The sequence below is a fragment of the Hippoglossus hippoglossus genome, chromosome 21, assembly GCF_009819705.1.
Source record: "Hippoglossus hippoglossus isolate fHipHip1 chromosome 21, fHipHip1.pri, whole genome shotgun sequence".
Taxonomy (NCBI): Eukaryota; Metazoa; Chordata; class Actinopteri; order Pleuronectiformes; family Pleuronectidae; genus Hippoglossus; species Hippoglossus hippoglossus.
In genome coordinates, this window is record NC_047171.1 from 19,681,882 (window position 1) to 19,698,815 (window position 16,934).

General features: G+C 39.6%; 1 protein-coding gene across 1 annotated transcript; it reads right to left on the reverse strand.

The window, feature by feature from the left end:
* Nucleotides 1-5,219: 5,219 nt before the first annotated feature.
* Nucleotides 5,220-15,187, reverse strand: cnga4 (cyclic nucleotide gated channel subunit alpha 4). The gene is made up of 7 exons (XM_034574273.1): nt 14,716-15,187; nt 14,084-14,185; nt 13,893-13,999; nt 13,133-13,716; nt 12,782-13,027; nt 12,540-12,705; nt 5,220-6,422 (listed from the first exon to the last, which is right to left on the reverse strand). The coding sequence occupies exons 1-7, from the start codon at nt 14,865-14,867 to the stop codon at nt 5,686-5,688; spliced, it is 2,094 nt and encodes a 697-aa protein (XP_034430164.1). The 5' UTR covers nt 14,868-15,187; the 3' UTR covers nt 5,220-5,685.
* Nucleotides 15,188-16,934: the final 1,747 nt, after the last annotated feature.

The following is a 16,934-nucleotide window of genomic DNA, read 5'->3' on the forward strand; positions in this document are numbered from 1 at the left end:
CACTGTTAAGTCCTGCATTCAAATGCTACCTAAGTATTTTATCACAGTGTACAAGTAAAATAGTAATTATCACACCATGAAAATACTCAATTACAAGTAAAAAATTATCAGACTATAAAAATACCAAGTTACTTATAAAAGTCCTGCATTCAAAAGGCTGCTTTAGCACAATCACCACACCATACACAATACTCCAATACAATAAAAGTATAAATACCACACTGTGCAAAATATTTATTTGCTAGTAAAAATCCAAATAATACATTGTAAAAAGATTAAACAATTACAGGTAAAAGTCTAACACTGTTAAGTCCTGCATTCAAAATGCTCCTTAAGTAAAATTAGTGTAAAACAGTGTAAAAATTCTCAAGTAAAAGTGTAATTATCACCCTGTAAAAATGCTCAATTACAAGTGGAAGTACAATTACAAGACTATAAAAATACAAAATTACGGGTAAAAGTCCTGTACTCCAAATTCTGCTTAAGCTAACGTACATATGCATCTAGAAAATGTATATACTTAAAGTATGATTGCGTATACTAATACTTACAATATACTTAAGTATATTGAGCTTTGACCGAGCTCCCTCAGCCGCGTATCCCCCCTGGTAGCTGCTCCTTTATAATCAGTCATACATAACATTAAATACAGGGACATTAATAAGGACAAATAATTACAGATTCATAAATCTGTTTAAAAAACATTTAACTCTTGCAGGGTTCGAGACGGGGGTCTGAGCTTTAGCGCTGGTCCAAGAGCAGTGAGGCTTCATTGTCTACTGTATATGCATGGGTCTACTTACTTTCTTCTGACATCGGGACTTTGAAAATGTGGTTAAGAATTTAAGTGCACTGCTGTAAATATTAAGGATTACCTGCCCTCTTTTGTGACCTCCTCTTGGCAGGGGTATCTTGAGGAATATTCAAAGCCGGCTATCCTCACTATAGAAGCAACAATATGCAAAACAGCCTACAAGTTTTGATGAAGTGTTACTCTGTGTTTTGTGCATTGTTATTTCTGATGACATGTGGTGTCACTCAGAAATGTCCTAAAACCAGTTTTAAAACATGGGGTAGTTGAGATGAACAACTATAAGAGAGGAGCATTGCAGAGTGAGACCACGTCTCTCAGAGACCTGAAAAAGAGGAATTTGAAGCACAGGTGAAGTCTCATCAGAGATCATCTTCTCCCAGGTCATCCAGATAACCTCCAGAAAGTAAGACAGCCCCTCTTTGTGTGTCCCTGTCTCTGCCTCTTTGTCTCTGCACAGCGCTGCTGGGTTTTTGCCTCTTTAAAAAAAAGGCAACACTGAAGCTGGACAAGCACAGGAACTGTTAATCCACTTTGTATCTTTTATTGTTTTGACCACTCAAAACTCTCATTTTCAACATATGTAATAACACTTATTAGTAAGATTCAAACTACTTTTGAATTTTGTGTGTGGGGTTTCTCATTATGGATACCTACAGTTTAGTTTAATTATTACTACCTTTAACTCTAGTTTCAAATATCTATAATGGAATTCTTACAAATTCATATGTAATTTAAGGCATCTCAAATTGAGGAGAATTAAGGATATATTGAATTATGACTAGTAAGAATTAAATTGTAAGTATATGAAACTGGAATTATAGTCATAATGAAGTTTCAGATATCTGGTATATGCATAGAAAGAGCATTGTACAAGAAGACAAAGTTGATTTTTAAATAAACTTCTGGAAAGGATAATATGCAGCGCTTGACTTTTTATCAGATTAATAATTGAATAATAATTTTAAAAATCCACAGATGAATCTGTTATCAATATAATTCACCAATAAAAGATTCAAGTTACTGTCACAACACAATATTCTCCTCACATTGATATAGTGTCGTGTTTGTCCCTTAATTCACCTGTACTGGTTTTTAAGAAGTGTCCTGTTTGGAGGCTGATCCAAACCAGACTGTGACGGCTCTCCTCCAACATGCTCCTCCTCCTGGTCTACCTGGCTGCACTCAGCCAGCAGTCTGCTGCAGGTAAGAACACACATGACTTTAACCACATGGCAGCCATTTTTAAACCCCACCCAAACTATGAGTTGACTATTGCTCTGCTGAGCTGACCGGTTTCTTCTTGTCCAACAACTTTCATTGCATTGTTGAGCCTGTGTTAACTGCATATGACAAATAAAACTTGAAACTTAGCAACCACTTTATGTGAGGAGGTACAGGACTGTGACAGGTGTTTGTGGAATTAGCAGGTACATTGTACAGTTTTTACTTCATGACTTGTTTTACATGTGGTTTCTCCCTCATCCCAACAGGTGGACTTACACGACGGAAAAGTTGCAATTTGTTTCAAAGGCCATTATCCCGCTACACAAGAGAATGACTGTTTAGTGATAGCACAGGAGTCAATCATTGCAGGAAGATGGACATCAGCTACATTCAACCAATGGCTTGGATCAATTTATCATCAAAAAGTGCCTGGTCTCGTTGGTACATCAATATGCTACACTTTTATATCCTCACAGTCAAACAGCCTATACGTTGAGTATTGTTCTGAGTATTGTTCTTTCCAGTTCAAATTGCATTACTTTGGCCAACAATCCATTGTCAACCTACAGGATTACAGAGGTTAAAACGTGGTAAGTACATGTACAACAAACAGTATTGCCGGAGACACATGATGTATAAAGACAGTGTTTTGTGATGTCAGCAGGAGGGTCAGAGATTTTTTTCTTGTTCACATGATGATTCAGTGGAATGAAGCAGAGAGGTCACTATCCGTTGTCTGGTGGTGTATTTTCGAGAAAAGGAGGAGGACCTCTTCAAAGAGCACTTGGTAAGAAACACTGAAGTTCAAACAGTTCACTGTACTTTGTGTTGCTCTTGTTTTTTCTCTTGTTCTGTGACAAAAGCTGGATTAAGTTCAGGATATTATCCAAAATATTTTTTAAGAATGTGGTCAAATTTGGTTTGTCTTGTTTGAGGGCAACTTCGTGGTGACAGCCTGAAAATATTTTACTCTGTGTTAATTTGAAGCAATCAAATCAGTGTTAGTTTGGTTTTCACTTCTGCCATTTTGCCACGTCGCAGGGTAAACTCAGGGGTAATTTTATAAAATCAACTATGGTCCTGTTCTATTTAGTGAGTCAAAGCCACTCCAGTGAGTATGTGCAATACCAGGTCCCTGACCCACCTAAATGGAACAGAACCATAATTTACATTATTAATCAGACCATTACACCTGTGTTTACCTTTCAATGACTTGTCAAAGTGGCTAAAGGGCCAACTATGAAGACTATCTCATTTGAGGACGAGGAACCAGTTTAGTCTTGACTAAGTAGTGTAGGAATTTGCTGGTATATTTTGTGAACAGATGTTAGCATAATTGTTGATGGTTAGAATAAATTGTTAGAACAGTGTTTACAATAAACAGTCTGACCATATTAAACTGGAATTGATATTTGTTGTTCTTACTTTAGCTACATAAATTACTAATACTCAAAAATGTAGGATGGAAATAAAATAAAGAAGTTAGATTAATGTAGATGCAATAACAACTTTTTAGTTAATATTAAATTGGTTCAACTTAATTAAGCTTTTAGAGCTCAAAGCAAATCATGTTGGATGTACTTAAGTAGTTGGGATAGTATGACCATAAAAGACACAGCATTTACTCAATAATGCCAGAGTTGAAACTACTTAAAAAGATCCATGCAAATTGTTTTAAGTTGAACCAGTGAATTTTTTTCACTGGGAAGGGGGGAAGGGGGGAGAGGTGGGTGGAAAAGAGGAAAGAGAGAAAGGAGGACGCCGAGGAGAGAGAGGAGAGAGACCAGGAACCACATCTAAGTTCTGTCAGACTGGTTAGAATCAAAATATAGAAAAGGGTTAGGCAGCACCAGTTAATATGGGATGGGTCAGGGCTCACCTGATCCAGCCCTAACTATAAGCTTGATGAAAGAGGAACAGTTTAGGTCTAACCTTAAATGTAGAGATGGTGTCAGCCTCCCGAGAGGAGCGTACAGCTAAAGGCTCTACCTCCCATTCTACTCTTACAGACGGAACCATAAGTGTATTTAGGGAGCAAAGTGATCTATTGGGACAATACGGTGCTATGAGCTCTTTAATGTATGAAGGGGCTTTGATTGTTAAGGGCTTGTAAGTAAGAAGCAGGATGTTGAATTCTATTCAAAATTTTACAGGGAGCCACTGCAGAGAAGCTTAGAGTAAAATGTTCCATTCTTCTAGTTGCTGTCAGCACTCCGCTACAGCATTTTGGACCAACTGTAGGCTTTTAGCAGATTTCCTGGAGAATACTGGTGATAAAGAATCACAACAATCCAGTCTAGGTAAAGAAAACATGGACTAGTTTCTCAGCATCCTTTTGAGAAATGATTTTCCTCAAAAATCTGTAGATTCTGGTAAATTGAATACACACAGAAAGTCTTTTCGCAGGTCAGCTTCCTGCAAATTGGTTCGGTGTTTTACACAGGAACCTGATAATTTATGTAGAAACAGTCTCACACAGACCACAGTGTCATGTGAGAAATAAAGGAACTGGATCTGGGTGCATTAAGAAAATAACCAAAAGAGATATTTAGTCAAATATTTTCTTCCACACCATCTTCACAACTTTCTGAGATCAGCAGTTCTTTCCTTTCTCTCTTTGTTGTTCCAGACGACACACATGGAGATAACATGTGACACTTTAAAGTAAAACATTTAATTTAAATGAAGTTAATAATTTAACTTAGGTGCGGGAGGGGGACCACGCCTCGACCCCTCCTCTAATCTCCCATCAACCCTTCTTATACTAGTCAACCCATCCTGCTCCGTTTGTCTCAGATCTCTCGACCCACCCACCATTCCACTCATCCCTTCCTCCTCCCTACTACATCCTCATCACTACCTACATCCCTTCATCCTCCCCTACCTACATCCCCATCCCTACGTACATCCCTTCATCCCTACCTACATCCCTTCATCCCTACCTACATCCCTTCATCCCTACCTACATCCCTTCATCCCTACCTACATCCCTTCATCCCTACCTACATCCCTTCCAACTAAATCGGGCGCATATTTCTCTAATGTCTCTCCCAAGGTCCTGGGGGGTCCGACACCAGCGTGGGCGGAAAAGGGCCTGAGACGGAACCCCCAAACTGAGTCTCCATCCGCCTAGTTCACCACATATCCTCCCCAGCCTGACAGAGACGTCCTCCCATAGATGTGTGTTCTCGAGAGTAAATGGGACATCATCTGACTCAAGGATTAGACCTTTGCTCAGGAATGTGACTGGAGGAGCTTTTTTAAGTGTGAAATAGTTTTGTTGCGTGCAGATTGTTTTCCCAGGAAGATGTGTTAAAAGACTTTTGGGGTGTTTGTGTACCTCTCCTACATGTATGGATATAAATGTATTATACTGACACAGTCTCTCATTTCTGTTTCCAATCTTGCACAGTTTCTCTGCACTAGGGTACAATAATGCCATCTATGGGTACAGGTTATACTGCAAAAAGTGTATGTGAGATGTTGAGGTTTTCAACATTTTTATTAATAGAAATCAAACAACAATACATATTTAAACTTCATTCTCCTTTTCAGTTATTTGGATTTTAGATACATTTTTTCTACTCTTCATCTTTCGGCCCCTTTCCTCTTTTTTCTTCTACAGCCTTATCTCTCCCCACTTCAGATTATCTTTCTCCGCTTTTCTCCTCTTTCTCCTCTTCAGGTCTGATCTCAGCTCCATCTCCTTGCCCAGGTCTATCATCTCCTTTTTCTCTGGTTTTGTCTCCATCATCGTGTTTTGTCTTTTCCTTGTCATCTGGGTCCTTCAGCCCAGATTTATCTCCCTCAACTAGCTTCTCTACATCTTTTGTTGTGCTTTTCGTGCTGTCTCCGTCTCCCTCCTTGGTCACATCATGGCTATCTTCTGTCTGTTTCAGTTTTTTCACCTTTGGATCTGAACCCTCCTCTTCCTCACCTTCTGCCTCTTCTCGCTCCCACTCAACCTCCTCTCCCACACCTGCACCTCTTCCCTCTGCTATTTCTGCCTCTTCCCCATCTTCTGGCAGCTGAGTCTCCAGCACTGCCACCTCCCTCTCCAACTGCTCAACCCTGGCCTGCATCTTGTGGCTGCTCGACTCTAGTTCCATCATCAGTCGAGCTAGTTTGGTTTGCAACACCTCCAAGTTGCTCTCCAGCCTTTTTATCTTGGTTTCCACTTTCTCTTCCTCCTGCTGCTCTCCCTCCCCACTCTCCTCCAACATGCCCATCTTGGTGAGGATCTGTCTTCCTTTCTCCTCCAAGTGATGTTTGGCTGCAGGGAACTCAGATAACACATCAGTTAGATCTTCTTTGGACAAGCTAAACAGGTCAGAATAGCCGATGCTTCGGATGTTGGCAGTGCGACGGTTGCCGGACTTGTTACCTAAAAGGAAATTGCAGTTGTCTTTAATCACCAAGGTTAATAGTAGTAATATTTAGGTATTCTTATCTTACAGTTGTTTCTATAGTTGCTCACAATGCTGTTTTTGTTAGCTAGTTGGTAAACAGTAGCTGATTGATCTAAATAAATAGATACAAATTAATGACAAAATTTGAACAAAGACTGATTCAATTGTTACTTATGCAACGAATAAGCTAACTAGATTGTTCTGTAGCAAATCAAACACAGTCAACCATAGTCAACAGTTCCCAGTCCTGACCAGTCTGAGCACCAGTCTTGGTACTTTATACTCAATATAATTACATAGACCAAAAACACCAAAGAAATATGTCCCTTCTCTCATTATCAAATCATGTTCATCTGCTTGAAGCATTTGAAATATTGTGATATATACACATATTCTGTGTATGTTCTCGCTGGCATTCAAGGGAAAGCTGACTAACATTCCACTGTGTTGTTATTTATTATTATTATATTAGATTTGTCTCTTCCCAGTGGGGAGAGAACAGGTGCATTCAGTTAGTGAGTTTTAAAGAGTTTTAAACATATAATTAAATAGCATTAATAACATTATATAATATTTAGTTATTATTCATAACATTATTATTTCAAATGTAAATCAAATATAGTCATCAAAATATCTAAGTAAGAAAAAAAGTATTTACTGAAATAAATGATTGCAAAACAAAATCAGTAGGTGTTTTCATCACCATAGCAACCAGATGCTAAGATTTGAAATAGAAGCTGATTTTGATTGACAGGGACACTCCCTCAATACCCCGATTGTTGCTGTGACAACAGGATGATTTTGATTGGACAATTTTGATAGGAGACCCCTGATTGGCTGTTGATTGGCTTAAATACTGTTAAAGTTTAAGACAGTTTCTATTGCACTCTGACCTTGGTAAGTCATGTCTCACTCTCTCTGTATTTACCCAGCATGCTAACCGATACTATTCAGGCTCATAATTTAAGTTTGAAATGAGACCACTGTATAATATGAAGTTGCTGCTGTTACCGGCTACTGTTAAATGTTGATAATGTGCTGGTTTCTGTTGCTTCTATGACAAATGTGGGAATATTGTTGCTGGCTTGTTTTGTGTTTTCTGCTGCTTATCTTTGATTCCTGTGGTATTCTTGTCACGTTGTGATACGTGATAATGAATGAGTGATACGTGATAGCGTGATGCTAAGTAGCGGCAGAGCGAGGCATTGTGGAAAACACATCTTTAGCACCAGGATATTTTCACATTTCACATCTTATTCTACCAAACAATGTGATTTTTGTAACAGTGGGAAGATTAACCTTGGTATTTAACTATAGTATTGCAGAGAAAGTCATAAAAAAACAACTGCCATCACTGCCAATCAAACTCAGATTCAAATTCATATCAAAGCATCTGGTTGCCATGGTGATTGATGAGGGAAGTTTTCCCAGTCATTTATTTCAGAAAATGCTTTTTTTTTACTGGTGAGTTTTAATTGGTTTATGGGGAGTTTGAATGTGTTTAAGGACAAGTTGACGGGAGCTTAAGCTAATGCTAGGAGCACATTACATGAGGTGTGTAGCTCCTTTAAGGAAAAAACAATCCCTCTCCATTTCAGAGAAAACATTTCTGGAAGGAGCATCAACTCGCATAACTCGCTCCCACGGTCCCATTTTTTTACTCTCACAAATCCCAAATATATCTCTGTGTTCGGCAACGTCTTGGGATTCTCTCGATGTCTTTATTTCACAGATAGGACTTACAGTTTTTGAATTAGAGTTGTTTGAGTGCTGCACTCAGAGTTTAGATTTGTCTCTTCCCAGTGGGGAGAGAACAGGTGCATTCAGTTGAGTTTCCATGGCAACCAGATACACACATAGCAGGAGGGGAGTCTCTCTCTCTCTCTCTCTCTCTCTCTCTCTCTCTCTCTCTCTCTCTCTCTCTCTCTCTCTCTCTCTCTGTGTGTGTCTCTCTCTCTCTTAAACCAGCCAGTCTGTCTCTGTTTCTCTGTCTTTCTCTCTCTCTGTGTCTCTCTCACTCTCTGGGTGTCTCTGTGTCTCTCTCACTCTCTGTGTCTCTTTGTGTGTCTCACTCTTTCTGTGTCTCTCTCTCTCTCTTAAACCAGCCAGTCTGTCTCTCTCCCTCTCTCTCCTTGTCTCTGCGTGTCTCTCTCTGGGTCTCTCTGTGTGTCTCTCTCTCTGTGTCAATTGTTTTATATTGAATGTTTGTCAGTAGATCAATTTCACCTAAATCTTACACACTATTTCATCCTGTCACCTGCAGACAAACGTCATTTGACTTCTAGATCCAGACGAGAACAGAAACTTCTTGTGAGAACGATCCTCGACGACCACAAACCAACATAAAGACAACAAACTACTCAGCAGATAAGAGAAAATAGAGCATCAACGGTTCCAAGAGCTTCATCAACAAATAGATCTGCTCTCTGTTGTAAACATGCAGCAACCAGACATTGTGTTGAGCCTCAGAGCCGAACTCCTCCGAGCCAACAGGGAGATTATGGCTCTTAAAAATGGAAACTTGTCTCTGAAGGAGCAGGTGGAGCAGCTGGAACACCAGCTAAAAGACAAAGATGGTCTCATAAAGAAGGAGACCAAGAAACGGCGTGCTCGCCTCAGGGCCTACATTGACTGCATGGCCGAGCTCACTGAGTGTCAGGCCAAGGCTAGGAGTATGGAGGCAAGTCTGCACCAGGAGCCACCTCAGCCTGAGACAAGCTGGAGCAGAGAGGTGGAGAAGGAGAAGGAGATCCAGGCTCTGAAGGAGCAGTTGGAGCAGCTGCAACATCAGTTGAATGACAAAGATGGTCTCATAAAGAAAGAGACCACAAAACGGCGTACTTGCTTGGGGGCCTACATTGACTACATGGCCGAGCTCACTGAGTGTCAGGCCAAGTCCAAGAGTATGGAGGCAAGTCTGCACCAGGAGCCACCTCAGCCTGAGACAAGCTGGAGCAGAATGGTGGAGGTGGAGAAGGAGAAGGAGAAGGAGATCCAGGCTCTGAAGGAGATGGTGGAGCAGCTGGAACACCAGCTAAAAGACAAAGATTGTTTCATAAAGAAGGAGACCAAGAAGCGGCGTGCTCGACTCAGGGCCTACATTGACTGCATGGCCGAGCTCACTGAGTGTCAGGCCAAGGCTAGGAGTATGGAGGCAGGTCTGCACCAGGAGCCACCTCAGCCTGAGACAAGCTGGAGCAGAGAGGTGGAGAAGGATAAGGAGATCCAGGCTCTGAAGGAGCAGTTGGAGCAGCTGCAACATCAGTTGAATGACAAAGATGGTCTCATAAAGAAAGAGACCACGAAACGGCGTGCTTGCTTGAGGGCCTACATTGACTGCATGGCCGAGCTCACTGAGTGTCAGGCCAAGTCCAAGAGTATGGAGGCGAGTCTGCAGCAGGAGCCACCTCAGCCTGAGACAAGCTGGAGCAGAGTGGTGGAGGTGGAGAAGGAAAAACAGGCTCCGAAGGGGCAGGTCAACCTGCTGGAGGTCGGACAGAGGAGGCCGATGGTTAAGCTCATTAACAAGAACCAGCTCATCACATGCGAAACCAAAAAAAGGAGAACTCCCCGGCTGCCCGGGCTTGCGCACTACAAAAGAAAAGGAGCATAGGAAGAGTCGGGGCTGGAGGTGAAGCAGGAGGAGACGACTCCACCTATGGGACTGAGCTGGAGCAGAGAGAAGAGGTGGAGAAGGAGAAAAAGGCGAATCAGTGCTCAAAGAAGAGAGGGATGATTAGACGTTTCCCTTCACCCATTCTTACCTCACCCACTCCTTCCCTCCTTTACCCCGCCACCCTCACCCTTTTCCTACTCCTCAAAACAAACCCCTCCCGCGTTCCCCCTTTGTACAATATTATAAATATTTTAATGATGTGAATGTTGTAAATATGTTAAATTTTGTGAATAAATATAACTAGTTCAGTAACATCTACCTCTGTCTTTCTGAATATAGATACAGGATTCATGGCCCTGATCAATTAACACAGTGTTGGAGTGAAACAAATCATAATAATGTTGTTACTTGAGAAAAGTTTATAGATTTCATATTTACATCATAGATAGCATGTATGTTTACATTTGGAGCACTTTCTTAGCAAATTATTCATGATTTAAAAAAGTAGTCATTCATTGCCAATTACTTAAAGCAATACAAATAAATACTATTATATGATTAGTTCAAATTTTTGCAATGTAACAAACAAGTGATCCAAAAAGTTAGCTAACAAGCTGGTGACCACAGTGGAGCATTTAGCAGCTGATGATATATTTAATTAATGGGAATTTCATTGGCTTGGAGTTGGTGGAGACCAAAAACAGAGTTAAATGGGGTAAACTAACCCTATTTGTCCTTTAAATCACCAAGTGGATGACATGAAATCTCAGTAAAACCTCAGAAGTTGTTAGTTTGGTAGTCTGGTGTAAACTATAGTTGTGACAGTGTTCCAGGGCAAAACCATGTTAAATCTAAATATTTAGTTTGAAAAAAGATGAATGACAATAACAATGTTATTCATTCAACACACAAGTATTTATGGGACAATAGGTACATTCATGACGAACAATATTGTTTTTAAATAATTCTATTTAATACCCTTGACAACTATTGGAAGAAAAAGACAGTTCCTTTGTTTTCGTTGTGCGCTGGAGACATTTGGGTTTACAATCAGAAAATGAATATGAAAGAAAAATTCAGGATTTCAGTTTTATTTCCCTGGTATTTACATCTTGATTTGTTTAACAATTCAGGATGTTGCCTCTTTTGTATCAAACAGCATTTTAGGCGAGCAAAAATGAAGAAACATAAAGTATTGAATTAAAATAACTTAACTGAATATTTGGTTGCATAAGCTTTGCTTGCAGTAAATACTTCAAGGCTGTGATCCACTGATTTCAACAAACTGTTTGATTTTTCATTAGTGAAGCTTTTCTCTCACTTTGCTGCAGCCTCTTCTAGTTGGGAGGTTGTTTGTGCATCTATTTGGGGATTACGTAAAAACTACTTTACCACTTAAGAACCCTTTTGAGTGGATGAAATTATGGGGTAGATACAGGTCTTTTTTTCTTGTTTTCCATTACAAGAAATAACATTTGCAAAATATTTGTCAATTTCTCATTAATTAATGCAGTTATCTTTCTGAAAGAAACCAAGCACACTTTTACTGGTATCTATTGTTGTATGAAATTTGGTGTGGCTTGATTCAATTTAAATTGGGTGCATATCTCCTTGGCAAAGGTATGTACTCAATAGTGAGTGTCATTCTAACTCTTGTTTGTCTCTGGTGGCTCCTCTCCTCAGAGATTGTGATGCTGGATCGTGGATTCTACCATTACTGGCAATAACTTCTCTATGTCAATCGTCAGTGTTGCTCCCTTCATCTATATCAGACAATTTCCCCCCTGTTTTTTTTCGGGCTGGTTTTCCTTACTCCTGCTGATGGTTAATGACAGAGGATGTCGCACCTTCTTAAGCCCTATGAGACAAATTGGGATTTGTCAATTGGGCTATACAAATAAAATGATAAATTGATTGTGTTGTGCAGTGTGTCCGGGTCAATGTCCTGCCGCATGATGACAACGTGTTAGTGCAGCCTTCTGAATTATTTCTACTGCTGATGATTACTTAACCTTCAATAACCTTTGAATATACTGTCTGTCATACTGTGTCCAGTTTTGTGAGAATCTTGAATGACTTGACAGCAGATGGGAAAATAATGAGCTGAAGTTAGGAAAACCAACTATTTTATTTTCAGATGAGCTTCAATTATTGTTATTGTGTATTTTCTGTGACCTGCAAAACTCACACAATCTATACAAATCATCTCCGATTATTCCAAAACAGTACTTTAAGAATAGCTTTTACAGAGAAACTGATTTCTTCGGCAGTTTTCCCATTCTCCTCAGTGTTTCTGTGAGGTTAGCCAAGCTGCTATATCTTTCTCACTGTGTCAATAAAGTGTTAACACAAGCCGAGTTCTAATCCAACTCAGAGCAGAAACAAGCCTACAGGTACTTTATTAACACTGTGCATTCAGTTCAGCCTTGTTAATAATTGTTGTATGACCATGTACAAGAAATTGTACTTGACTTACCTTTGATGTTGAGGATACTAATTTCTCCGAAAAAATTCCCTTCAGTCAGCACAGCGAACTCGGTGACCCCATCATCTGCTACAACTGCAAGTTTTCCCTCTTTGATGATGTACATCTCATGGCCCACATCTCCTTTTCTGCAGACATATTCTCCTGGACTGAACACCTGCGCGAGAGAGGCATTATAAAAGTATATATCCCTGAACAATTCTTTTCTGCGCTAGAGCCAACTTTTCCCTGACCTGAGGTGTTAGCTTAAGCACCAGCTCCTCCAGCAGACTTTTCTCACAACTCTTGAAGATGGTGACTTTGGAAAGCGTGGAGAGGTGAACGCTGACAGCGATCTCTGTCCTCAGGTGCACGGGCAGCTGCTGCAGGATTTCATTCTCTCGCATGATCTTCTTGTTGATGTGCAGATGCTGGTACCAGTTGTCGATACGCTGACGAAGCTCCTTGCTAATGTGATGGCTACGTAGGTATCCCTTCACCTGAAATTAAATTGTGTAATTCATCAATCATCCATCTCCAATTTATTATTTTTTTCTGTGTCATATAATATAACAAGACTGTCAGAAAAAAATGGAACAACTTACCAGCTCATGGTTGGGGAAAAATACATTATCACGGTCTCGTAGGCTTGAGATGACATTACCAACGTTGCCAACAATGGATGCAAATACCAGCACAGCAATGAGCAGGTCTGCAATCATAAACAAGTACTCCTCTTCCCTTTTTGGCAGGGGGGTGTCTCCTACTGTGGTGAAAATCTGGGCAGAGAACCAAAAGCAGTAAAAGTATTGACGGCGCATGGAGGCAAACTCTGCATTGGTGATGTTTGGGTAGACCCAACGGTCACTTCCGAAACCAATGTAGTTGGAAAGTGCAAAGTAGAGACAGGCATTCCAGTGGATCAACACAAAGATGTAGATCATGAGCTTGGTGATGCGAAAGGTGTTGGGGTAGGAGGTTCTTGTCTCCATGCGATCCAAGGCCTCGTTGAGTCGTGGCATGCGCAGAAGGCGGTTGATCCTCACCATTGGTGTTTGGATGCCAAAGAGAAAGTAGAGAAAGTCAGTGGGCAGCACGGAAGTCAAGTCCCTCAAGAAATGTTTAGAGTGCAGGTACCGCTTCTTCAGTTGATTTAGATCTATTACCAGGATACCCTGATCCAAGTAACCTAGAGTGGGGAGATAAAGACTTAGTAAGGCCCACAGCACACTTCACACACTCATGCACTGGAATTACCTTTTCAAAGTTTAGATTGGCTCTAACTTTTCAAGAATAGTAAATGTACCTGATCTCTATTTGAAGTTCTGTTCTATTTCAAATATCCAATTAAAAATTAATATTTACCTGTGTGAACAGTGATGACCATGTCAACAATATACATGAGGTCTGACAGATAGTCCAGTGTAAGCCACACAGGCAGGTAGCTCGTTGCAATTCCTGTGAAGCATGTTCTGAGAAAGCCAAAAGACTGAGTTTCAACAAATTATAGGCAACATGCATAGATATATGATATATACCACATCCCATGCTTTTACCTCAAAATAATGATCACCCAGTTGTAGACAATAGGGAAGATCATGACCTGTAGCCAGACATAATAAAACTTTTCTGCCGGATCAACCGCCAACTCTCTCCAACTGCAAAGGAAAAGAGGAGAGAAGGTAGAGCACTTAGAGAAGAGAACTTAATCTGTCACACCCAAGGAAAATGTACATATTGAGATACAGAATATATACAGATATAGAATGTTTCATTACTCACATCACAATCAATTATTTAAATTGAGCAAAAATTGCAAATAGAAACATGAAACCCTATGTATATTTGTTTTAATCTATAGAATATTGCAAATACCTCAGTGGAATGAATATCAACAAAGATTAGTTCTGAGCATTTTTTTTACCTGATATAGCCATATCGCAATATCAATGTTATACTGTGGTAACAATGAGGATATTAATTTTCACATATACTGTAGTCATGTACTTTGTGATATGTAGTAAAAGCCTATGATTATACAATTGATGAAATGTTCTAGTTATGGAAAAGGGAAGCGTTCAAGTAGATTGAATTAGTGGGGACGTTTATTTAAAGGTTAATACTGTTCGGTGTTTTAAAATATTTACATTTTTTGCAACTATATCCAATCCAATTGTTAGTTACTCACTTAACTTTCAACTTCAGATCCGGAGCGATGTTAGGTTTCCCTTCATCTTTGGCTCCATCTTCTCCTTCCTCGTTCACTTTCTTCCCTTGATGCCACCGGACGAGTCTCAGCCATTTGTTACCGCTAACATTAACATCACCTGTTTTCTCCATTCTCCAAAGTTTAGCATTAGACTAACACATGCTTCTAGATGAGGATGAATGTTACTCTTGATCTTGTTCCCTCCTGCATGAGTGTCGCACTTTCTTGGACAATAATTCAAACAACCAAGATGAAATGCATAACGCAGCACTGTGTGGTTCACCTAACAACAAACCAGGTCTACATGCACACTGCCTGGTGATGCTGGTCACTATGGAAGGAAAGCACAACAGATGCCATGTGTCCTTTGGGAGTTCTTCCCTCACCTAGAAAAACAGAGAGGTCCTCCTCTGCACATCCCAGAGGGTTCGTACATCAAGTATCATTCATCCGTTGTTGTTAAAGTCACGCAATGAAAAACAAATCCTGTGTAGTCTAGTCCCAATTTGAGTTCCAATTGAGTTTTCATCTTTACATTGATTTTCCTTTGAGAGGGGAGGAGTGCAGTATTGTGTGTTTTTGAGTGAGCTGCATCTTGCCAGCTGGTTCCCATGCCTCTTCATACAAAGCGATGCTAGGCTAATTGTTTTAAAATATTTGTGTTGTCAATACCTCCATTAGCACATACTACTTTACAGTGACAGCTTTGTAGTAGTTCTTATGCTCTTTTTCTCGACTGTTGTGTGTGTCTTTCTATCTATCCATCCATCATCCATCCCTCTAGCTTTCTAACCATTTCTCTCTCTATCTATCCATCCATCCATCCTCTCTCTCCCTCTATCCATCTATCTATCCCTCCCTCTCCCTCTATCTATCTATCTATCTATCTATCTATCTATCTATCTATCTATCTATCTATCCTTGGTGTAGTTGAGTCATTTTATAATTAGGGGTACATTTCATATCAGTCAAAAAAGTGAAAAAATCTGTGTTCTTTTTTGCTAAATATTCTAGTTGTTCCCATAATATACCCCCATAATTTGCTAAATTCATTATTTGGCAAGCTTGAGCTCAAATTACTTATTTAAATGAAGTTAAACATTCAAATCATTGTTAAGTCAACAGAAACTGTGTCATAGAGAACATGAATAAAGTCTTACACATTTGTTTGAAAAAGGTCTTGAGTCTATTCACCAGGGGTTTTGAGATTGTTTTTGAAAATATGAATTTTGCCCTGGATAACAGATATTCTGTGGGATGCTTTCACCAATGATAAAGTTTGTTTCAACATAAATCCAAATTACACAGAATTTGGAATTATTCAACATCTTTATGTACGTCTCAAGTTCAGCCAACATTTCAAAGATTGAATGTCGGGGCTTACAGACCCTTGGATGACACCACAGGAGCAGTATGGAGGCATTATATGGTGGGGGGGTTTGTACGTTTGAAGTAGGAGTCACCATTTACTTCAACTGTATTGGATCTTGCTGCAACTCTGTTTACCCCTGAAACTACAAAAGTGTTTTGTGGACTCAAACACTTCACCCACCCCTCAATCGGCATAGTGGTGAACTATCGGTGAACTATCCCTTTAATAACAAATCTTTATATCAAAATAATCCATACTCCATGAAATCATTGTTTTATTCATATGAGTGTAGCTTGTGATAACTGTAGTTGATTAATGTTAATTAACACACAAAGTAAGCATATTGTCAAACTGTTCCAATAAACCACACCAACATTGTCCCATCAAGTATAACACAGTTGACATTTATTTCATTTTATGCCCTTGTGCTAACTGCTAGCTGCTAACATGTCATCACTTATCTCATGTTTTCATACACGCTCTCTACACTTTTGTAAATATATTATTTAAAGCAATTACACAAGAACATGTTGATAACACAGTGGACTGGCAGTTAATTCGCTCTAAGTGCAAACAATAATATTGATGAAATATCGAAGAGGAGGAGTAGAAATTTACCTCAGAGTATTCAACATTCCCTCCAGAAAGGAGATGGCATCTTATGGTGTTGACAGAGATTTCTCGGACACACACAAAGTGACTAATTTAATGTATAGTAATAATAAAAACAGTTTTTGATAAACCTTTGTCATGTTTTAATGATTTACACAAGTAATGATGCCAATAATATACAAAAACGTGTATCCTACGGGTTTATGTGAAGAGC